The following is a 24103-nucleotide window of genomic DNA, read 5'->3' on the forward strand; positions in this document are numbered from 1 at the left end:
CTGGTTTCAGGCAGCCATATTATGCCCAAGAACAAGAGGCCAGGCACCCCAAACAGTGCAGTGACGCTGCCCTAACATATAACAACAGATGCTCATGACAGCATCTCCTGGAGATTGCACTGGCCAGGGACAATCATAATTGATTTGTCAATTTTCGGATCAATCATAATTTTTACAGAGATTTGTTAAAAAAGCAACCCCCTGATAAGGAGAGAGGGCTTCTCACTGCTTTTCAGAGGACAATATGAAAGAGCAAAAATTAAACTACATGGAGGTGTAGCCCAGTGGTCGAGTATATATTTAGAATGCATGAGGCCCTGGGTTCAATCTCCCCTATGAAAAAACAAAACTGAACAAACCACCACCAACAACAAAAATATATGGGGAAGTTGTAGAAATAACTGCAAATACAGATATTATGTAGTCAATATGTTAACTTGTATAAATATACCAGCAAAATCAAAGTAAGTACAGAGAGCTTTGAATAATTGATGTGACTGGGTAGGAAGAAAGGAAATGTAGATACACTCAGGCCTTTTAATCTACAGCTTAATTTTTCCCTTTTAAAGAATACGATTCACTTAATTTGTTCATCGGTATCATTATAATAACGATGTCCAAAAGACTCCCTGCAAGCAACAGAAAAACAGTCAGGATAAGCGATTAGATCAATGGAATATAATAGTCCAAACGCAGGCCCACACTGATATGGTCAATTAATTTTTGGCTAAAGTATCAAAGCACTTCGATGAGTCTGATGGTTCATTTTATGTGTCAGCTTGATGGTGCTGAGGGATTCCCACATGGGCTGGAAAAACATTATTTTTGAGTGTGACTGTTAGGGCAGTTCTGGAAAAGATGAGCATTTGAGTCAGTAGAAGGAGTTCAGAAGATCCACCCTCACCCACGAAGGCTGGCATCCACCACCCCAGCAAGGACACAAACAGAACAGAAAGGAGCAAGAAGGGCACAGACATACATTTTCTCCTGCACTCAGACACTGGAGCCCCTGGCCCTCTACTGGGACTCTGGACCTTATACCAACAGCCCCTTGGTTCTCAGGCCTGAGGCTCAGACCGACTTATGCCACAAGGTTTTCCAGCTTGCAGACAGCAAATGATGGGACTTCTTAGCTTACACAATTGTGTGAGCCAGGTCCCATGATCAATCAATCCATTAATAAATAAAATCTCCTACTATGACAATGGGTGAAAGGACAATCTTCCAAAAAGTGTTTTAAAAAAAAACAAAAACAAAAACTGGAAACCTCCATAGAAAAATATGAATGGTGATGCTCTACCTCATACCATACAAAAATCAATGTGAGATGGATCACAGACATAATGTAAAAGCTGAAATTATAAATATTTTAGAAAAAGATCATAGAAGAATATCTTTGCAATCCTGGATGGCAAGAAAGCACTAACTAACTGCAAGAGTAAAAACTGGTAAATTTGATGTCAAAATTTTTTAAATTTCGCTGGGAATGGTGGTGCACACCTGTAACCACAGTGACTGGACTGAGAGGTTGAGGCAGGAGCATCGAAAGTTCAAGATCAGCCTGGGCTGATTTTGAGACCCTGTCTCAAAATTTAAAAAAAAAAAAAAATGTAAAGATCTGGGAATGTACCTCAGTGGTAAAGTGCCCCAGGGTTCAATACTCCCCCCACCCTTTTTTTTTTCAATTTTTGCTAATCAAAAGACATGATGGCGAAACAAATAGCTAAACCACTCGTGGGAAGAAAATACTTGCTATACGTGTTTCTGACAAGGAACTTGTATTCAGAATAAATGAATTACAATTTGATGATAAAGGACAAATAATCCAATAAAAACAGGGGCAAAAGAACAAACACTTCACTAAGAGTAATATATACATAAAAGAGTTCAATCTCTATCATCAGGGAAGTGCAAACTAAGATCACAATTAAATATTACTAAACACCCATTAGAACAGCTAAAATTTAAAAGCCTGATGATTAAGGTCAGGGGTGCTATGCAGTGGTAGAAGGCTTGCTTAGTATGCACAAGGTCCTGGGTTCCATCCCCACCACTGGGAACAAACAAAAATGTCCAGAATGTGGAGCAAATAGAAATTCCACGCATTACTGGTGGGGGTGTAAAATGGGCAACCCATTTGGAATCCGGACGAGCAATTTCTCAAAAAGTTACAACGTACTGATCCCAAGACTCAGAAACTCCTAGAGAAAAAGAAGCACGTATGGATAAAAATACATTTAAAAAAAAATGTTCATAGCAGCCCAAATCTGGAAAAAAACACAAATGCCTATCAACAGGAGAAAGCACAAACCAACTGTGGCACCGCCACACCATGGAATCATACTCAGCAACAGAAGGAGCAAATCACTGGCACCTGCAACCACACAGATAAACCAAAAAAGCATTCTGGTGCATAAAAATGATCAAGAAATAAAGAAGCACATACTTTTCTAGAGTACCTCAATTTTATGAAGTTCTAGAACAGGAAAAATTAATCTATGCTGTCTGCCCCTCGAGAGAAGGGATGAATGGGCTGGGAAGTAACAAAAGGAACTCTTCTGCTCTGGAAATGCCTGCCATGGTTGGGGTTACACAGGTGCATGCATCCATCAATCTCAGGGAATTGCAAATTTAGGTCTGTGCATGTCACTGTATGTAAGTTATGCCTAAAATAAAACAGAGAAACAAGAGTGCCGGGCAGGAGGTGCGAATATACAGCTAGCAATCCACTGAGTTCAGAGCAGCGCTGGCCACTTAATTAATGCTCAGTGACTGATGGTTAAAATTATTATTATCTATCACAGCAAAGCTGCTGGTTAAGTGACATTCACATGACTGCAAACTTGAAACCTGTCAGGAGAAGTTTGAAAAAATGATATGCATCTGCATAACAAATTGTAAAAAAATTTTACTTATATCCTATCATCCTGTTATCTATCATAAGAACCCAGTTATTTATTACATGCCACATCTAATATATCCTGTTTTATTAATTTTACCAACTGCATCCGTAATCAACAGCCACTCCATGTATAAATAACTCATGTGGTTGGGCCCGGGATATAGCTCAGTGCAGAGGACTTGCCTAGCATGTACAAGACCCTGGGTGTGATCCCCATCAAAGAAAGAAAGGAGGAAGGAGGGAGGGAAGGAAGGAAGGAAGGAAAGAAGGTTGGGAGGGAGGGAAGGAAGGAAAGAAGGTAGGTAGGTGGGAAGGAAGAAAGAAGGAAGAATTGACCAATAGTTAATCCGACAGTTTCACAAAGGAACAAAAGCAGAACTGTCATAGAGGATTGTGACGTTTTACGTATGCAGTGCTGGGGCTGGAACTCAGGGTCTGTGTAGGATAAACATGGACTGCATCATTGAACTATAGCTCCAGCCCAACTTGCAGTTCTTGTTTCCATATGAGAAAAAGAACTTGATGTGGTGGCACACACCCTGAATTTCAGCTATTGGGGAGGCTGAGGTAAGAGGATAGCAAGTTTGAGAGAAGCCTCTGCAACTTGGCAAGAGCCTGTCTCAACATAAAAGAGGAAGGACTGGAGATGTAGCTCCGTGATAGAGCCCCTGGGTTCAGTCCTAGTACCTCAAAAAAGAAAAGTATTGAGATGTCTGAGAAAACTGAAGGATTTAAAATTGAGAAATGGGCACTGGGGTTGTGGCTCAGCGGTAGATCGTGTGCCTAGTATGTGCAAAGCCCTGGGTTCAATCCTCGGCACCATATAAAAATAAGTAAATAAAATAAAGGTATTGTGTCCAACTACAACTAAAAGATAAATATTAAAAAAATAGGGCTGGGGATGTGGCTCAAGCGGTAGCGCGCTCGCCTGGCATGCGTGCGGCCCGGGTTCGATCCTCAGCACCACATACCAACAAAGATGTTGTGTCCGCCGAAAAGTAAAAAATAAATATTAAAAAATTAAAAATAATAGTAATAATAAAATTGAGTAATGAAACAGCTGGCTGTAAACTCTTCTCAAAAGAATGTGAGTCCCTTGAGGGAAGGGCAGGGGACAGAAGAGAAGATGGTAGTCCTCTCATTTCTCCCATGAAGGCTATCCAATTTTTTTCCATAATAAAATATTTATTAAGTACTGTATCCACTATGTGTCAGGTCACATGCTGGGCTCTAAGGAAAGGACAAAGGCTGAGTAGGGCTTCTTCCCTTTACAGCACCATCATCTAAGATGGTGTTTCTGAAACTTTCAGCCTCCAAGGACCACTTAGTGGATATTGATATATACACAGTCCATCAGTGTTAGGCTCCGTTTTTAAAACCTCATCAAATTCATACCACTGTCTTAAAATTAACACAGTACTACGGTCACATGAGCAAGAGGAGTACTTCTAACACAGGTTAATCCATTTGGTAATAGTCTCAAAGGTGATCAAGCAGGGCACAGTGGCACATGCCTATAATCCCAGGGGCTTTCGAGGCTAAGGCAGGAGGATCTCGAGTTTAAAGCCAGCTTCAGCAACAGCAAGGCACTAAACAACTCAGTGAGACCCTGTCTCTAAATAAAATACAAAATAGGGCTGGGGATGTGGCTCAGTGGTCGAGTGTCCCTGAGTTCAATCCCCAGTACCAAAAAAAAAAAAAAAAAAAGGCAATCAGTTTTATCTTTTACTCTCTTCCTCTACAAACTGGAAAATTCTAACCCACAGTAATAAGAAGTCAAGAATGACAGCAGTGGGCTGGGGCTGGGGCTCAGTGGCACTACTTGCCTAGCATATGTGACACTGGGTTCAATTTCAGCACCACATATAAATGAATAAAATAAAAATCTATCAAAATTTTTAAAAAATTATTTTAAAAACCAAATAGAATAAAGGCATACTGTTCATTTACAACTACAAAAAGAAAATTAAAAACAAAACAAAACAAAAAAAGAATGGAAGCAGTGTTTGCCGGCTTTCTTAGATGGTTCTGGAGAGTCAAATCAAATAAGGACCCGGAAGTGATGGGTCATTTTTTCCTCATGAACTCAACCTTCTGTAAAATGTCAGGTTGGTGGACAGAATCACGCTTGAGATCTTAAAAGGTGAGTTTCAACTTGGGCAAGAACAGCATTTGGATTCCTGATTCTGTCTCCGATACAATTTATCTCTAGGAAGCATTTTTCACATTTTGCTGCAACATCTGGGTGTGGTGTGAAGATATGCCCCATCCTGTTATCAACTGAATTCTCTGGAGAGTGAAGAAAACATCGAGTGCTGGAAACACTCCAAACTCCCCATACCAAGCCCTTTCTGCCACAGTCCCACCTCCCAAAAACCCAAGACCTTGTTTTCAAGGTAAAGTAGTGACATCTGGGCTCTGAACCAGGCTGGGCAAGATATGGGATTTCCTGCTGTGACACACTCCACAGGCATTTGAAGCAGAAGAAACATCTTCATTAACATAACCTGTGCAGCACAGAGCAATTTTTTCCCACAATCTACCATTCTCCACTTCAAAGCTTGTCTGAGAACCTTTCTGTTCAGCAGCCAGCAGACCTAGCACAGTGGAGCACAGACACTCAGATCTTGAACTGCGTACTTTAGGGACAGGGACTCCCCAACTGCCAATGGGTCACCTTTCTAATTTTCATATGATTTCCTAAAGAGCTGGTTCAAGAAAAGGAAGCAAACTATTACCTGCGGCCTCTTTCCTCTATATAAGCATTTAGATGACATTCTGCAGCGACATCACCACTTAGGGGCTAATGCACAGCTCAGGTTAACACCCAAAACCAGACCCCTGACACAGCGGACGACAGCAGGACCATCCTTCCAGTCAGCTCAGGCCCAAGCTCTGCCCTGACTCCTCATGTTCTCTCCCACTTCACATTTTGCTCATCAAAAAATTTTATTGGCTCTATTTAAAATATATATCCAGCAACTGACCATCCCTCACCATCTTCGTGGCTCCCCCGATGGTCCAGCTACCACTTCTCAGTGACAGTAACAGCTTCCTAACACCCCATGATCTATTCTCAACACAGCATCCAGGGTGATCCTTTTAAAACATAAGCCACATTATGTCACCCCTCTGCTTAAAACCCTGCTTTGTGAAGGTTAGTTTGAAGTGTGAACGTGGCTGCACTGTGGTTCCTAGTTAATCAATCACTAATCTAAGTTCTGTTGTGAAGGTATATTGTGGAGGTGTTTGACATCTATAATCAGCTGACTCTATTTTATTTTTGGAACTAGTGATTGAACCCAGGGGTGCTTTACCACTGAGCTACATCCCCAGTCCTTTTTATTCTTAATTTTGAGACAGGGTCATGCCAAGTTGCTGAGGCTGGACTTGAATCTAAGATCCTCCTGTCTCAGCTTCCCAAGTTCCAGGGATCACAGGCATGCGCCACTGTACCCAGCAATCAGTTGACCTTAAATAAAGGAGATCATCCTCAATAATGTGGGTGGGCCTCGTCCAATAAGTTGGAAGGGAATTCAGAGGGACAAGTGGAACAAACCTGAGGTTTCCCTGAGGAAGAAAGCAGCATCACTTCTTACTGAGTGTCCCCTGCCTGCCCTATGCATTTCAGATCCCAGCCTCCACAATACCACAATCACATAAACTAATTTCTTTAAATAAAGGTCTTTATATATGTACATATGTGTGCATATTAAATATGCGTGCGTGTGCGTATTTATAAATGTGTGATATATACACATATGTATGTATCTACTATTGATTCTACTTCTCTGGAGAACCCTGATACAACCTCCTTGTGCCCTCTACATTCCATTTGTCCCTCTGGACCCCTCTCTCCCCATCTCCATCCTACTGCCTTCCCGGGATTGACCTCCAGGAATAAACACACACATCAACATCTGTCTTCTGGTTGCTTCTGGCCTTGGAAGCACCAGTAGGACATTGAAAACAGAGAGTCAGGCCAAGGCTCTTTCCCTATGAGGTCATCTTGTGCTGACTCCTGGGTTCTAGTAACAGCTCCCTCATCTCCCTTGGGAGCCAGAAGTGCTGACAGCTTGGCTCCAATTAGTCCCATGTCACCACATAATCATTTGTGGCCTCCTGCCCTGTCAGAGAGTTCCTCTGCAGATTAACCCCTTGAATCACTGTATTTTGAGTGTGCTGTTTCCTACTGGGGCTCCGACGGATAGACTTCCTATTGCACTCACAATGGCCCACAAGGCCCTACAAGATCTGCCTGACTCTTCCCTCAATGGCCTCTGCTTCTCCTACCTTCCCCTTGTTGGCTCCTCTTTGTTGTTCAGAGTACAAGCCAGGTTATGTGCAGCCTGTCCAGGGTAAGAGACAGCCGGGATCCCTGATGTATTCTATGTGCCCAGAAGAGCTGTGCTTGGTAAATACTGCATCATCTCCAAGTTCCATCAGTCTCCATGCCAACGTTCTTTCGGTGCATCCACAATAAATGTGGTACCCTCTTCCTAACCATAGCTTACAAAAGAACCCCAAAGTAGGAAAAAAAAAATCTTGCCTCCTGATGCAGGGCTCCACAACCCAAAACAACCACATCCATCTCCTTCACTTTCACCCCATGATCACTGAAATCTTGGGCAAATGTGGAAAAATCACAAATCAGAGCCCACTATCATCATCAACAGGATGACGAATGTTATTGTTAATTCATCTTCACAAGATGTAAAAAATTCTCCTCATAAAAATACTTTCCCCAAAAAGTTTTATGACCCACATGGAATGAAATATCTAAAACAAATGCAATACTAAAGGTGGCTGAGTGATATATGCTAGCTCAACAATTCTACAAATGTCAAAATTATGATATGATCTATCATTCAGCAGCATTTTCATTAGCCTTTGTTGACTCTAAAGGAAAAAATCACATTTTTCCTAAAGTTAACTAGCTAAACAGAATATATTCTTTTGGTTAATGTTAACTGTTAATTTACTTCACTGTTTAACTGCTTGCAAGCTCAACCCCAGATGGTTTTATACATAAAACCAACATGCTTCAAAGTCAACATTAATACTGCTTCACAGTACTCTTGCACATACTAGGAGTATAATATACAGTTATAGCTCAACTGAGTAACAGGATGTAAACATGGAAAGCATATAAGCATTTCACCTCAGGATGTTCCAGAATGTTCACCTCTATACACTAGAAAGTGAACATCCAGACACCAATATTAAATCTGAATGCAGTTCTGCTTTCACATGTCACTGTTAGAGGGACCTAGACAACTATATGCCCAGAATATAAAACAGGGCCTGATGCATAATAAATGTTCAGTAAGTATTTCATGAATATTTCATGAACAGATAATAATGATTTTTTGAGTATTTACCATGCACTAGGTACTGATCTTAATACCATATATGTGATAACGAATGTAACACCTAACACAATCCTAGAAGGTAGGGAGTAGAGTAATCCACATTTCATAGATGAGAAAACTGAGGAACCAAGAAGTTAAGTAAAAAGTCCAAGGTAATACTGCTAGGCAGGAATTGATTTGGTAATCTGTTGCATAACATAACACCTCAGTACAAGAGGCTTCAAACAATGATGTGCTCTTATTTTTTTTTATGGTTCTGTGTGTTCACTGGCTTCAGCTGGAGAGTTCTTAACTTCTCATGCAACAATTCTCAAGTTAGCAGCTAGGATATTGTCATCTGAAGGCCTAACCACAATAGAACTCCAATGACTCCCTCCCTCATGGGGCTGCAAATCAGCTGAGAACATTAAAACTGATGGGGGCTGCCTGGGCATCTCTCTCCATGAAGCCAGCTTGAGCTTCATCACAGAATGGTGGTCCTTCTAAGGCAGCTGGCTTCCTCCCGAGTGTAATTTGAAGAAACTAAGGCAGGGGCTGGAGGTGTAGTACAAGGACCTGGATTGGATCCCCAGCAGTGCAAAAAAAAAAAAAAAAAAAAAAAAAAGAGAGAGAGAGAGAGAGAGAGAAAGAAAAGAGAAACAAAGACAGAAGCTGAAAGCCTTCTTATGCCCTAGCCCCAGAAGTCAAGCATTGTCATTTTTGCTTTATTCTGTCTGTTTCACAGGCCCTCCCAGATTCAACGATGGGGGATGCTAGAAAACCAGCAGGTGTGGCACCTCAAGTGTCATCTTTGGAGACTCACCACCACCGCAGTGGACCTGGCATTTGGATCTAGGCAGGACAATTCCAGAAACTGAACTCACGCTTAACCACCACGCCACATGTCTCTATCAGGAATGAATGAATAAAGTCTTTAGTTTGTGTTACTAGAGGGGACCATTCTGGTGATTTGGGACTCCAAAGGTGAATTAAAAATCTCCATCTCTAAAGATACAAGGTTATTTGCAATGTTTATTTCTTTTCTTACTTTTTCTATGCTGAGGATTGAACCCAGGTCCTCCTGCGTGCTCTGAGCTACACCCCCAGCCTAATTTGTTAATTTTTAACTGATAATCTTTTCTCCGCTTCCAAACTCCCTGGTTCCAAAAGTCAAGAGGCACCCGCTGTAGGTGCTGGGGTAGAGGAGGCTGGGCAAAACAGGGAGGGTTTGGAAGCTCTTTTGCGGGCACAGTTTTATGAAAGCTCATGTTTAAATGAAGAAAGGGCACAGTGATCAGCAGCAGGTATTTTCAATGGGAATTCGCCATGCCCCAAAGGGATTTCCATCCGGCTTGAAAAATCTGGCCTGTAGACAAGTCCTACACAAATGCCACATTTTCATTCCTCATTACAGCTCTGGAAAAGAGATTTAAAAAAATAATCACCACCACCACCATTTATTGAGCGCCTGACTCCACCAAGCGCTGTGCAGAGGCCTTGTCTCCTACTTACTTCAATCCTCACATCAACCTCACAGGACAGGTTGGACCATGATATCCAGGATACCAACTTCAGAAAGTTCCAGAAACTTCATCACTTAATAAGTAAGCGGCCAGAGATTAAAACCTCTGTCACTGTGACTCTCCAAAGCCCATTCTGCTAAGCACTGAGGAATGCCATGCATATGACCCTCCACCAAGATCCCTGTCACCATGTGGCCACTGTTAGTCATTTCTGACTACTGTTTCTGGGTTCAATCCAGCACCTGATCTTAGGTAGGTACTTTCCAGTTTTAGTGAATTAATAAATTATGATTTCTTCAGAGGAAGTTGACAGTAACCCAGGGATTTTAGGTCAGTGTCTAGCAATCAAACCCCTATCAACCATGGCTAGGAGCACTCAGCAGTAAAACGGCCACTGGCTTCCACTGTCCCATCTCTGCCTAACTGATCTCACCTCCCTTCACGTTTTTGGAAAACACTATTTGATTATGTGCAGTGCCCGGGAGTGCCTTGCAGGGAGGCGGTGAAAGCAAGGCAGGGCTAGTGCTCTGAGCAGTTTTCATTCCGGCTCCCCACCTCTCTGCGGGTGTTCCATTTATTTTTGGATGTTTATTCTAGTTCTCCAGGACCTGCCACACCGACTCTCATGAGCTAACAAATAATGTATTTGAAGAAAATCCTTCTTTTCTCCCAAGTTCCTAGAGTTAGAAATTCAAGGGGACCCCAAAGCACCACAGCCACTATTGATAAAGCTGTGACATTACGAGCTACAACTGTGTGAGGAGAGGGTAATGATTCCCGTTTCCATGGGATCAAAGGACAATAACTCACACATAAAACGCTTCTCTGTGCAAGGAACCCGGGACAGCAGCTGTCCACAGTGCACCTTCCTAACTAAGCAGGACAATGTGGGGGGAAAAAAACCCACAAAACCTAGCCTTGGAACTAGGACCCCTCTAAATACTTCTCTGGTCTTCAACAAAAAGCAACCGACAAGTGAGGACACCATCTTTTTAAACTGAACATTTGTAAGAAATTTGCAAATGTATGGAACAATTCAAATTTGCTCAGTGAATTGAACTCTGGAGGGAGGCAAGGAATGGTATTCATAAATATTATATATTCATAAAATATCATAAATATATTCGTAAAATATATATTCATAAAATATCAAAAAATTTCATTCTAGTGCTTTACCTCTATGGTTGCCTTCTCCACTTACACTGCCTTTTAAAAATGTGTCTCCTTGACACATTTTTAAATTGACAGTGGTGTTTCAGGAAGGAGAGGGTTTTTGCTTCTGAATAATTGTCAAAGAGAATCTCTTGTAGAAAGAAAAAACCCAATGGAAGACTCCATTTTTATGTTTTCTTCTCTATTGGTTTCCTCTGCCTGAATGCGGCACTAAAAATATAAGCAGTACAAATAAACATATTTACAGAGCATCAGGTTTTCAATCAATAAAAACATACTTGGTTTCCATGTGAAGAATCAAGAGGAAAACAAAATGAAAACAAGGACCAGAGGCCTCAAAAGCAAGCAGAAGAATAAACAATCAGTAAAAGGGGGACAGAGGCCCCAGTGGGAAAATGTCACCTGCTGGATCACTGATAGAGGCTGCATCTGGCCCTGCCTCCCAGAGGAGTCAGGGTGGCAGGGACACTTCCAGCTTCCAGTGTCTTCTCCACCAAAGCCTAACTGGGTTACTGATGTGTCCTAAGGGTCATAAGTTTCCAGTGATGCACTTTTGATGAAAACAAACAAACAACAACAACAAAAAACCCAGCTGTAGGCTCTACTCCCATTCATACAGTTCTCAAGCTTTGATATGCAAACATTTTCTGTTAATTATATTCATTGTCACTTTCCTTAAGTGTCAATGAATTAACACAGCATCTTAAATTACTATTCAGGCAGTTGAAATAACTATGCTTAGTAAAATAGATATATACGTTCATTTAAAAAAAAACAGTTAAGATTGGAATTTCAATCTCTATATAATTCTAAATCCTATGTATAGTTTAAAGCCAGGAAATATGTGTTTAAGGCCAAAATTCCATTCCCCTATCTATCCTGCTGTGGTTACACCAGACAAAATCATAGTTACAGTAATTTTAGAACCCCTTGCGCTGCACCCTCAGGTATAATTAAGTGACTTAAACGTTGAGTTCCTGCCTCAATTCATTATTTGTTTTCTCAAATTATATACCTGGCACTGACTGACCAGAGCATCGCTCTATGTTTGAATTTTGACACAAACCCATGCCCACCCCTGCTAGCTTTCTTCTCACGAAGCCATTCAAGTTATTGCAAAGACATAAATCCCACTCATATTTTTAATTTACGAGTTCTTTCCATTAAATGTGAATGCTGTTTAAGTTTAATCAGCCAGTTTAAATGTAATCAGCCTTCTGGGGGATGGATTCCTATGATGACTTTAACACAACAAAGTCACAAAATTACCCTCAGGGCAAGGGTACAGAAATACTTTTATATAATTGATTTTTTGGGGGGGGGTGTTTTTTGTTGTGTTTTGGTTTTGGTACTGGGGACTGAACCCAGGGGCACTTAACCAATGAGCCACATCCCACCCCTTTTCATTCTGAGATAGCTGCTCAGGGCCTGGGTAAATTGCTGAGGCTGGTGTTGAACTTGCCATCCTCTTAACCAAGCTGCTGGTATCACAGGTGTGAACCACCCTGCCTGGCTTATATAATTGCTTATTAGGTATACTCAGAAATATCAAGGCCTGTGTGAAGTCAAATAAAGCTTTTACAAAGGTCTACTCCAAATTGTCAACACATAAAACTACCTACGGTGAGCACCAACATAACTCACACACACAACTGTTACTGGTTCTCTTGTCTACTCCCTAGTACATTGATTACAGGCTCACTGAGGGCAGAAACTATTCCCTGTCTTTTTGCTCCCAGGGCCCATCACAATGCCTACACCATAGCTGGCACTCTATAAATTTTGGTGAATGTTTATATATTTGATAAATAAGTGTATGAGTGTAATTGTATTACTGAGTCAGAATATATTGTGCTAAGTCTTTTCATACCATTTACAAACATGATGATATTATGCAAGATAGAAAATCATTAGGCCTCAGTTTCCCTAAATGTGACATGGGCACATTAATGCTTATCTTGCATACAACCTCAGATAATTGCCTGCAAATGAAATTAAATGATTCAACATTAATTGAACTCAAAAACATACATTATTATTTTAGTACTCTGATCTATATAAACAAGTATGTTAAATTCTGGCAGGAGAGAAAAACAAGTAGTTATCAAATTATACTATATGCATTAGGTAGGAAATTTGAAGTTCTTTCTATTCCAGTTTATGCTTTTCATCTTCTGCCTGAAGTAGCTAAATGAGGAGAAATTCACATACTTTTGGCCTAAACAGGACAGACTGTATTGCCAAATTTTCTTCTTAACTCTGACTAATAAGATTTTCTGATCCTCCCACATTATTTACTTCAGAGTCAAAGGGATGAAAGGTTGTTTTCTAGGTGGGGCCTGAAAACTAAATTTGAAATTGCTCAAGTATTTGCTGATTTTTCTCAAGTCAGATTTATGCTAAAAATAATAATTAAAATCTTAATTAACTGGCTAACTTCAGTACTTTTAAGATATTTTTGGAAATATGGGAGGGATTATAAAAAACAAATATAAACCTTGTAATTTCAATAATGATTCAAGACAACAGGACTATATACATGGCTTACCTCATTTTAAAAACTGATTTTTAAAATATGCTCAGCTTTAAATCTAAGAACGAAATTATTTACACCAATCTCTATATGCCAACTGCTGCTTTGGTGAGATAATAACAGCTACTGTCTTGCACATTTACTGTTCTATTTGGTTTTAAGTTCAGAAACCAATTTTAAAGAACAATTCCTATACACCAGATTCAGATTAAGGAGAGTTCTTAGAAAGCTCTGGGCTTTAAATTTCCTTTAAATTTGCAGTTGCTGTAAATAAAAGTTTGGTCGATCCCACTTAGCCATCCATACCAAATAGAGCTCAAGTCAGACTCGGAATAGAGTTGCTTTCGCAAGATTATTTTAGTGTTAATGTCTATTTTTTCCCTAAAAGAACATATTTGGTTTGGATCAAATCATTAATATGTATCTCTGACTCTACTATGGGGATTATAAAATGAAGAAGTCATAGGCGAAAAGACCAAGAAACAGAGGCGTGGTTAGTTGCCAAGGGTGCTGTGAATCCATAATGAGTCTATATGAACTGGTGGTCTTCACACCCAGGGCTATGGAGCTGGGAATGCAAGGTGCCTGCTGGATTTTGTCTCACTGCCCACTCCGTCTGGCTCCCCCTCTAGCAGGCAGCACCCCATCTCACACTGCCTGTACAGTCACCTGTGTGTCTCTGGCACTGTGTCTGGCAACTCCTGAAAAGCATTCTTGCCCACGTTGCAGTGAGCCCAAAGGCACCAGCCATGTTCTGACTGATGGTGGCCCAATTCCTTTAAGGGTCTAGAGATCTCTTAATGCCCTCTGCACACAATCCTGGCCTGCAGGAGAACCACTGCCGCAGGAGGTCCCGATGGTAGTCAGTTCATGTTTGGAGTTCCCTGTCTTGCTGCAGGATTTGGCACAGGCCGGTCTTATCCTTAAGTCAGTTAGGGTGACTTTTCCAAGCTTTCTTAGAAGGCTGGGTCCTCATGTTCCACAGGACCTTGGCTGTCAATTCACCCTCCTTTCCTGCCCACTCCCTCATATATAAAGGACAAATGTAGGAAATGCCCCTTGGATTACAATCCCCAAAGACAGCTCCTACAGGAAACTAAGAAAATGTCACTCTCATGATGGATTACAAAATGCTTAGCTATTTCTTAACTCTTAAATTTTCTGATTTAATGTCAAGTGGTGCGTTTTTAAGAACACAGTCAGCAAAATTAATTAGTAAAACTTAAGGGTAACTGAGGCCATTGAGAATTTATTACCAGAAAGATAGCTGAGTCAACAGGTTTAAGTTACAATCACAACGTCAACAAGCACAAAGGGCAAATATCAGCTTCCCCATTTGAAAAGCAGAAGTGCAACTGACTGGCATGAAGCAACTTCATGCTCAACATGTTTATGTGAGTAAAATTAACCTCTAAATCCTCTTGAACTGTCCTAAGGGACTTCTAGTGATAATGGAAATACTCACATACTGTCCAGTATGGCGGCCACTATCCACATGTGGCTGTTGAGCACTTGAAGTGTGGTGAGTCTGATTGAGGAGATGAACTTTTATGTAATTAAACACCCAATGTTGGTAGTGCAACCGTCCAAGAAATTGCTATAAAAATGTCAAAGTCCTATTCTAGGGGCTGGAAATGCACCTCACTGACAGCATGTGCTTTGCAGGTGTAAGGCCCTGGGTTCAATCCCCAGCAGTGGGCAAAGTAAAAATAAGAGCAAATCTAAATTTCTAATCTGCAGGCTAAACTTCCATACCAGAAAGTCCTACACGAGTGGCTAGAAAGTCTGGCTGTGACAACTAGTATTCACCTTTCTCAAAGCATAGACACTAAAACCAGACTGTCCACATTCTCCACTGATAGCTTAGTTTAACGAAAGCCACTTGGTGGTGAAGGCCACCTTGTTGGAACACATGTCCAGTTCAGGAGAATGAAATGGGAGGCAGATGAGTTTAAAAAGCATATTTCTTTCCCTCTTCAGGGAAATGAAGTGTTTTGATTATGTGTGTGTGTGTGTGTTTGTGTGTGTGTGCATGTGTGTGCAAGTGTGTGCATGTGTATGTGTGTGTGTTTTTCCAGTACCAGGGATTGAACCCAGGGGCACTCTACCACCAAGCTATCTGCAGCTCTTCTACTTTTTGAGACAGAGTCTTGCTATTGCCCAGGCTGGCCTTGAACTCTCAATCCTTCTGCCCCAGCCTCCTCAGTAGCTGGGATTACAGGTGTGCACCACTGCATGCCACAAAGTTCAAAGGCCACTCCGAGATTTTCCCATCTGTGTGATGGAAAAAAACATCTTAGAAATGTGTCAGAGAAAAAGGTGGCTGTGATGTTTTGACAAAAGTGACACTGAATCATCCAGTGGGGACCCTATTCTTGGTTTACTGACTGAGGGGCGGGAAAATGGACTGGACCAACAAGCTTCAGGAAGACTTTAGAGACTGGATTGGAGAAGGCCCCAGCAGAGCCTAGCCCTGTCCATAACAGCGGCCATACTAGGGGCCAGGACCAGTGCATCTGCCCTCAGCGGGTGCCTGGACACTCTGACAGCACTCCGATCTGCTGAGAAAACACTGAGGCAAAGGGCTCCACATTTCTTCATCTTCTCTGTTGCCCTCCTATTTCCTCCACCATCTCCTCCTGGATACCTGGTCACCTTTCTAATCAGTCTCCCCGTGTCTATTCTTAACCCCTTGTAATCCAACCTCCACACAGCAGCCAGAATGATCTTTTAAAATCAGACTCATTCCTCTGCTTAAAATCCTCCCTTGGTTCTTACCCAAAACAAAATCCAAACTCCTCACTCTGGCCTCCAAGGTTCTACTTCCTTTTTTTTTTTTTTTTTTTTTTTTTTTGCTTCTTCTCATCCCATTGTTCCCCTTCTTTGTTCTGCTCCAACTGACCACCTCCTCCACATGTTCTTGAGGTAAATCAAACTTCTTCCCCCACAGGCTCTGAGTTTCAGGGATTTAGATGCACTGTCTCATTTTGTCTTTACATACCCATGCCTGTAATCCCAGTGGCCTGGGAGGCTGTGGCAGGAGGATCACGATTCAAAGCCAGCCTCAGCAAAAAGGGAGGTGCTAAGCAACTCAGTGAGACCCTGTCTCTAAATAAAATACAAAAATAGGACTGGGATGTGGCTTAGTGGTTGAGTGCCCCTGAGTTCAATCCCCAGTTCCAGCCCCCCACCACCACCAAAAAAATGATTTTGTCTTTACAATAAACCTGAGATTTAAAGATCCATCCTGGGAGGGTTGGGAGGAGAATTTGAAATCAGAGAGGTCTGCTGAGGTTGTAACACGGCTTCCTTTAAAGTTGGGCCCTTCGGAGAGTCCTGCCTGACTCCACTTTGCTCTGTGGCCTGTTCTTTCTGAATCTTTTCTCCTTGGCTTAGCCCAGGTTCCAATAAGAGCCAGCCTCATAGGCAGACCACCTCTGGTGGAACAAAATTGCTCCCTCAAGCAATAAAGATTTCCCTGGTGCCACAGAACCTCAAAGAACCAGACCTGAGATAAGGATCCACCAGGCCACAGTCTGACCAATCAGTTTGACAAGGCATGTTCCCTCCCTTCCCCTTTCCTCCCCTATGGCCACACTGACTACATTCCTTTCCTACTTTACCATCATGTATCTCTCCAGTTGAACTCTCCAGGTGGCTTGTGGCTGTATCTGGTTTGTTGGGACCCCCAGGGTCAGACCTCTGGGACTCCAGGAACAGGCTCATAGCTTTCACCTCATTTTTCAAATGAAGCAACATACACCTCCTTTGTCTCCACACAGAAGAATGAGGCCACAGGCCTCTCCAGAGGCAAATCCCTCCTTTGTCAAGGAAAATCTTGCCTGGACAACCTCCTCCCCAGCCCCCAGCCAAGGTTTCAGGCCACACCAACACTGTCCTGCAAAACACCTGGCAACCATGAATTTCAACTTGTTAAGCCCGTGATGCCTCTGGGCTAATAATTTTCTCATATCATTTTAAACTTGCAAGCACTTAATTACAATTAAAACGCAGCTATAATATGAAAAACAAGTTATTTTTATGAGTTACTTTCAGAGACTTATTTCACATTTATGCTAATATCAATATTTCTAAGCTAATCTTTATGTCTTATTCTCTCCTGGCTCCATGTGCTGTAAAAACAATGAAATCTGTACCAATTCATCAGGTGGCTGACGTTTTATAGGAGGGCATGAATGCACATAGAGCTGAGTTTTACATTACAGAGGAGGCCCTCTCATATCTGCCTGCCAAATGACCTTCTTTTTTTTTAAATTATTTTTAGATGTTGGTGGAGCTTTATTTTGTTCATTTATTTATATGATGTGGTGCTGAAAAATCGAACCCAGTGCCTCACACATGCTGGGCAAGTGCTCTGCCACTGAGCCACAACCCCAGCCCCTCTGCAAGTGACCTTCCTAGTGGGAATGCTTCCTTAAAGGACAGGTTTCACTTTACATAAAGTAGGACTTATCAAGTCAGTTCTATAATTGTTTGAGGGCTCAGCTTCTCCATCTATAAAGTGGGGATAATAATACCTTATTAGAGTGGTTTTGAGGATTCAGTGAGATTATGCGTGTTAACCACCTGGCACAGTAAATGCTAGTTTACACAGTCAGAAGTAGCTATTTCTTACAATCAGAATCTGTGGGTGGCGCTGCCTGACTAAAGGAAGCTCTCAGGGAACCAATGTTTTCAATTACCAAACAACTTCTCAACAACAAAAATAAAGATAGCAATCGCTGACTACAAAGATAACACAATCCAGCTGACTCTAAATACCCTTTTTAAAACACTAGTTGTTTCAAGATCCAGCTTCTGATCTTGACTCAGCATAATCTAGTATTCCAGTCCCCTGCCCCAATTATTATTATTCTCTATTCTTAGATTGCTTTTATTGGTGGCTTCCGTCCAGGGACATAAAGTGTTGTTGTGTTTTTTTTTTTGTGTGTGTGTGTGTGTGTGTGTGTTTGCCTCCTCTCTCTATTTTCTTTTCCTAGTGGGTATGAAGTAGTCATAGCAATATCTTTGATCTTTTATTTCCCACCGGGAATTTATGCAGCTATGAGAAATAACTAACTTCCAGAGGTCATTAGACAGACCTTTGACTGAAAATAGCCTTCATCAGGCATCCATAAAATTCAACTGAGTCAGGCTAGGTTCTCAGAAACACATCTGCTTTAAGAATTTATTCCTTCAAGCATTATCTTGAGCCCTTTCTAATCGCTAATGCAGGACACCACTAGATCTCTTAATAAAAATCTCCCAAATAGTTGAAGTAAATCCAACATTTCATTTATTCAGGCATTTGCCTCTAACCCAAATCCTCACACCAGAGAGAAAAAGCAACTGCCTTACTCTGCTTCCAATGCCCACTTTCAAGAGAATACCTTTTTAAAAAATGCTTACTGTGATTGTCCAAGTACATTTGCTATTTGGAGGGTACACTCCAGGAAAACCTTCACTGCCAATAAATCCAGACTCTCCAGTAAGAATGCCACCACATGTGAAAACAGGTCTGTGAAAATAAAAGAGGAAAGAATACTTAATTTGAAGCATGGTTTAACAATCTAATGTCACCCTCAGAAAGATGTACTGAAATGGATGAGAGTTAATATGGTTTAATACTTGCTTGCACCAGATCATGGATCTGAAAGCTGCTGGCTCTCAGAATATTTAAATTACAGCCTGATCAAGCGCTCAGACCAGATGCCATCTGTCTCCATCATAATCGCCTAGGAATACATTTACCTAGGAATATATATATATATATATATATATATATATATATATATATATATATATATACATTTATAAAACCTGGTCCTCCAGGGTACATTCAAGTTTGTAGGAAAAAATGGTTAGTGGATCAGCTTAACTGGAGAGAGGGGGAGAAGTGGTGAGAGCCAGGCTGAGTGAGGCTCAAGGTTTTAAGGATAGCCAGCAATTAGTTAATATTAAAGTTTTGAAGTTCCCAGATTTGGAGCCATGCCTAGGTCTCCTCCCCTCTTCTGAAAATCCTTGGCCATTGGTGGCGCCTCCCATTGAAAAGGAAGGCTGATGTTGATGGAGGTACTGGAAGAGGAGGTGCCAAGACTGGCCCTGGTTTGGTTCTCTCAGCCCAGATCCTGGAGCCGTCCAAAGGGTGGCAAAGAGTTAACTTTTTGGAGCAGCTCTCTGGGTTCCCCTTGGGTTTTCATCCCTGGGCAAAGCCTCTGGAGCAAAAACAGCAATCAAAGCAGAGGCCACAGATGTGGGCCCTGGTACTTCCCTCTGCTCCCTTAAATACTCGGGGAGAGGAGAGGCAGGTCAGTTACCCCCGCCACGTGGTGGCCGGGCCAGCTGCTGAGCCCGGGCACGGGTCCACGCGGAGCCCACTCGGCATAGGGGCGAGCGCAGGGCGGTCCGGGCTCTCCGAAGCGCGGGGAGAGGGGCGGCACGCGAGGCTGCAGGGGAGCGGGAGGGCGGGGGTCGTGTTACCTCTCCGGGGGCTGCAGCCGGGACGGCCGAGCGGCGGCCAGCAGCAGGCAGAGCGGGGCCCAGGCGCCGGCGCCCCTCATGGCCGGTGTGGACGCGCGGGCTCCACCCCGCCGGCGCGCACCCCGCTTTGCACCCGCCGGGGCTCACACCCCCGCTGGCATCGACCCTGGCGCGCTCCCCGGCTTCGCTGCGGCCCGGGAGCCCTCACTCTCCGCGCTCGCTCGCTCGCCGCCGCGGGCAGCCAGGTACCCCGAGTGCGCTGCGGCCGGCGGGGCGGGGGCGCTTTTATAGGCGATCACAGTGCCGTCTGACGACGCTCCATTTCCCCTGAGGAGTTGCTCTGGCAGCCACAGGCCACTGCTGAATATCCCGTTTGTTCTCCGGCGGCAGGAGGGGCGGCTCCCAGGCCAGAGCCGCCTCCTCCCCTGGGGCGGGCGGGCGGGCGTCTCCTCCGTGCGCCCCGGGACCCACCGCGGGGACTGCGGGGAGAAGGATGGGGACCGAGTGGTACCCAGGCGGGCTTGGCTCCTCCATCCATGGATCATCCATGGTGAGCGTCTTGGTTTGCTTTGGAGAGTGTCCCCCCCCCAATAGTTGCTTTACAAAATATCATTTTTATACTTAGCTGATTGCTGCAAAACGTGGGGTTCCCTGTTTTGTCGCCTTCGAACATCCAGATCCAAGAGGAAAGCAAAGACATTCCATCATATTTTAACTCCGGGTCTTATTCTTTTACCTTAGACATACACAATCTCAGTACATTTTCTGTTTTTCCTGTTCTTGAAAATAAAGAGGGAGATACTTTTTGTGGGGGGATTCAAATCAACCATCTCAAGCCAGCGATTTGTGAGTGAATTCTCATTAAATATCAAATAATCAGGGCGGAAGCCGAATCACCTAATCTCACCAGCCCATGTTATGTTCTGGAAATAGTGTTTCTCTGCTGGCATCTCTCTGTTTTTAGAAGAGTTTATCCAACAGTTGGGAAAGAAGCTTTCCAATTTCTTTCTTTAGTATTGATGAGTTAAGCTGTACAGAGAAGTTGTTTTTCCAAAAAGAACAATTCTAGCCTTGTGGAATCTAGTCTTTCCTTTATTTAATTACATGAAAATAATTTTAAACCTTTATATTTGGTAAGTTCTTCCCAATGATAGGGATTAATAAAAGAATAACAAAAATAGAATGGATGAATTGAGATTTTCAATACCCATACTACCCATGGGAGCTACAACTTAATTTCATGCCTGATTTCTGCTGTTCCCTCTAAATATTTTCACCTTTTTAAGAAAAAATATAAGCATTAAAGTAAAACTTGTCAAGAATTCATTTCTAGTGATGTGCTTGTAATGTTAAGAATATAAACACTTGGGACAAAGAAATAGGTAAAACTGGTTACAGAAAGTAACCTGACTTTTTAGTAATGGAAAACCCAAGAGTCTATACTAGTAATCAGAACTTCCCTGCAACTTTCAGATTATCTTAGCATTTTTAAAAAGTGAAGGAAAAAAATAACACATAAACTACAACTTTTGAAGAGTTCCCTAAAGGCACCACACCCTGTATTACATTTTTTAAACAAGGGATTACAGAATTTGGCAAGCTGCATTATATCCTGAAACTTACACCCTCAACTCAATAAAAATTTCTTTAGAACGACAAAGAGGAAAATAAGCGATTGTTTATTTTGCACACATTTCAAGAATAAGCTACCCAATAGCATAAGTGTTTTAGATGATAGTTTATTAAAAAGTTCATAGTTTGAAATTACAAAGTGAAAATATTGTGCAATTCAGTTTGGGTAATGGTTTGGAGTCCTCATAGCCAGAAAATACTTCATTCTTAGGACTAAACTAAGTTTTTGAAATTCAAAATAAAAAGCACAAAATATTAAGCATGCCTAAATAGATAGAAAACTATTTGAACAGAAATATGCAGTGGTGTTTTCTTTTCCTAATTTATAGCATGAGAATGAGTTCATATCCTTGCTGAAGAGTTGGGCTTCTAACACCGATCATTATGTTGTGTTGAGACTCATAAGAAAGACATTGATCTAACCATGTGATTTTAAAAGTTTATTAAGACTCATATTATTTGCTTTTAAAAACACATATTTGACTTGGAACTACAGTTCTAACCAAAATTATAAACCTTACTTGTCCCGAGAAGTTTAATGTGTTAAATTTGAGGCAGACCCAAGGGGACTCTGATGATGTGTGTATATGGTTCATCTCTCTGAGACCAGGTTCTGGACTTCTGCAATGCAAAAGTAGTATAATGGCCAGGGAGCCACAGAGCTCCAGGCAGTGGGAAAGGAGAGAGGTGACGATAACAAAAGCTATAGGGTAGATTCTCAAAATGTAAAGTGATCCTTGTTATCCCGAATGTATACTATCCAGTCTCTGCAGTTAGCAGGCGCAGAATCAAAGTCATGGGAATATGGAAATATTCACCAATGAACTGACCACTTGAAAATTAGACCCCACTCAAGCATTCCTTGCTGCATAGTATGATCATTTAGCTGTGTCTAGTATGTCTAGCTGATTGGCCTCTGATTAGTTCACCAACCCTATAAATATCTGAAAATGCAATGTAAATCTAACGCGCATTTATATCACAATGCAGTATTGATTTTGTAAAAGATCCAGAGTTTCATAAAATGAATGCAAGCTATGTTAAAATAAAGGGGAGAATAATGAGCTTTTTTGGAGAAATGAAGACCTGGATGAGTTGCTTCAGTAACAAAACAGAAGGAAAGAAACTGAAGAAGTTTCCCAGCCAAAAAACCCCTTCAAAAAAGAATGACTTTGTGTGTATGTGTGTGTGTGTGTATGTGTGTGTGTGTGAGTGCAGGAACTCAACTTATGCCAAGCCCGTGCTCAATCATGGAGCTATACCCCTAGCCCCCAAATGAATGATTGTTTTTAATATTTATTTTTTAGTTGTAGATGGACACAATATCTTTATTTTATTTATTTATTTTTATGTGGTGCTCAGGATCGAACCCAGGGAGAGGCGAGCACTCTAACGCTGAACCATAACCCCAGCCCCAAAATGAACGATTTTTAATAACAAGGCATCAAAGACAAACCTGTGAGAAAAATGCAGAAGCCCCCACAATATTTTTCCAAAAGTGACTGTGCTAGCTTTCTGTTTCTATAAAATAGACCTGAGCTAATCACATTAGAAAGAGAAAAGATTTGTTGGGGCTCACAGTTTCAGAGCTTTCAGTCCATGACTGGTTGGCACCATAGCTTTGGGCCTGTAGATGGCACATCAATGAGGGAGTGCAAAGTAGAGTGAAACCACTCACTTCTTGCTGGCAGGTAAAGAAAAAGAAAAAGGAAGAGGCTGGAGGCCCTACCTCCCCTCTGAAGCCACACCCCCAATGACCTGAAGACCTCCCACTAGGCCCTGCCTCTTAAATGTTCTTCTATTTCCCAATTGCACCACCAGCTGAGGTGGAAGCCTTTAACAGATGGGCCTTGGGGGAACATTAGAACTGTAGAAGTGATCTCCTGTACACTGCACTGTGAGAGTCAGAGGTAAAAGAGGAGATGTTTGTATTTGCTCTGTAGTTTTGTCAGGAAAACTGTCTACAGAGTTCACCTTGATTCATTCTTTGTTCATGAAGAGAATTAGCACACAGTTTCAAATATAACTGAAATTTGATGAACACAAAATAAATTTAACTTTCTAATTTTCAGTTTCATTTTAAAGATAAAATCCTAAGCAACTTTTCAATACCTACCATAAAAGCTTGGTACCTATTTTATGAAAATAAGTGGACTTTTCATGTACAATTGCCCTCTGATATGGAGAATCCCCAATTATCTTGAAAGGTGCCTGAGCACCCAGTCTAGGAACCCTCTTTCTGAGGGGAAGAGGGTGGAGGGGAGAAAATGGGGAGTGGCTGGATCTCCCTTTCCACTATCCTGAGTCACATCCGGAGCACAAGTGTGTCTTGTGCTTCCTTGAAGGTGACATTGCTCCATCCAAACCATGTGGGGCTCTAGATTTGTAAGTGCTGCAAATCTATAGAAGAAATGAAAAGTATCTGAAAAGCAATTCGTGTGGAAATTCTTTTGTGCAGCCCAAGTTAGTGATGATACATGTTCATGATGCTTCCATAATATCTGTGGTT

The 24103-nt window shown here is 41.9% G+C and overlaps 1 protein-coding gene across 1 annotated transcript in view; it reads right to left on the reverse strand.

Moving 5' to 3' along the window:
- Positions 1–20250, reverse strand: part of Pcolce2 (procollagen C-endopeptidase enhancer 2) — a 58047-nt gene extending 37797 nt beyond the window's left edge. The window contains exons 1-2 of the mRNA XM_026385014.2: positions 19963–20250; positions 18892–19000 (exon numbers count right to left, since the gene is read on the reverse strand). Coding sequence (XP_026240799.2) covers positions 18892–19000; positions 19963–20042 — 189 coding nt within the window. The 5' untranslated portion in view covers positions 20043–20250. The remainder of the gene's footprint in view (positions 1–18891; positions 19001–19962) is intronic.
- Between the last annotated feature and the right edge of the window lie 3853 nt (positions 20251–24103).

This window comes from Urocitellus parryii, chromosome 2, assembly GCF_045843805.1.
Source record: "Urocitellus parryii isolate mUroPar1 chromosome 2, mUroPar1.hap1, whole genome shotgun sequence".
NCBI classification, from domain to species: domain Eukaryota; kingdom Metazoa; phylum Chordata; class Mammalia; order Rodentia; family Sciuridae; genus Urocitellus; species Urocitellus parryii.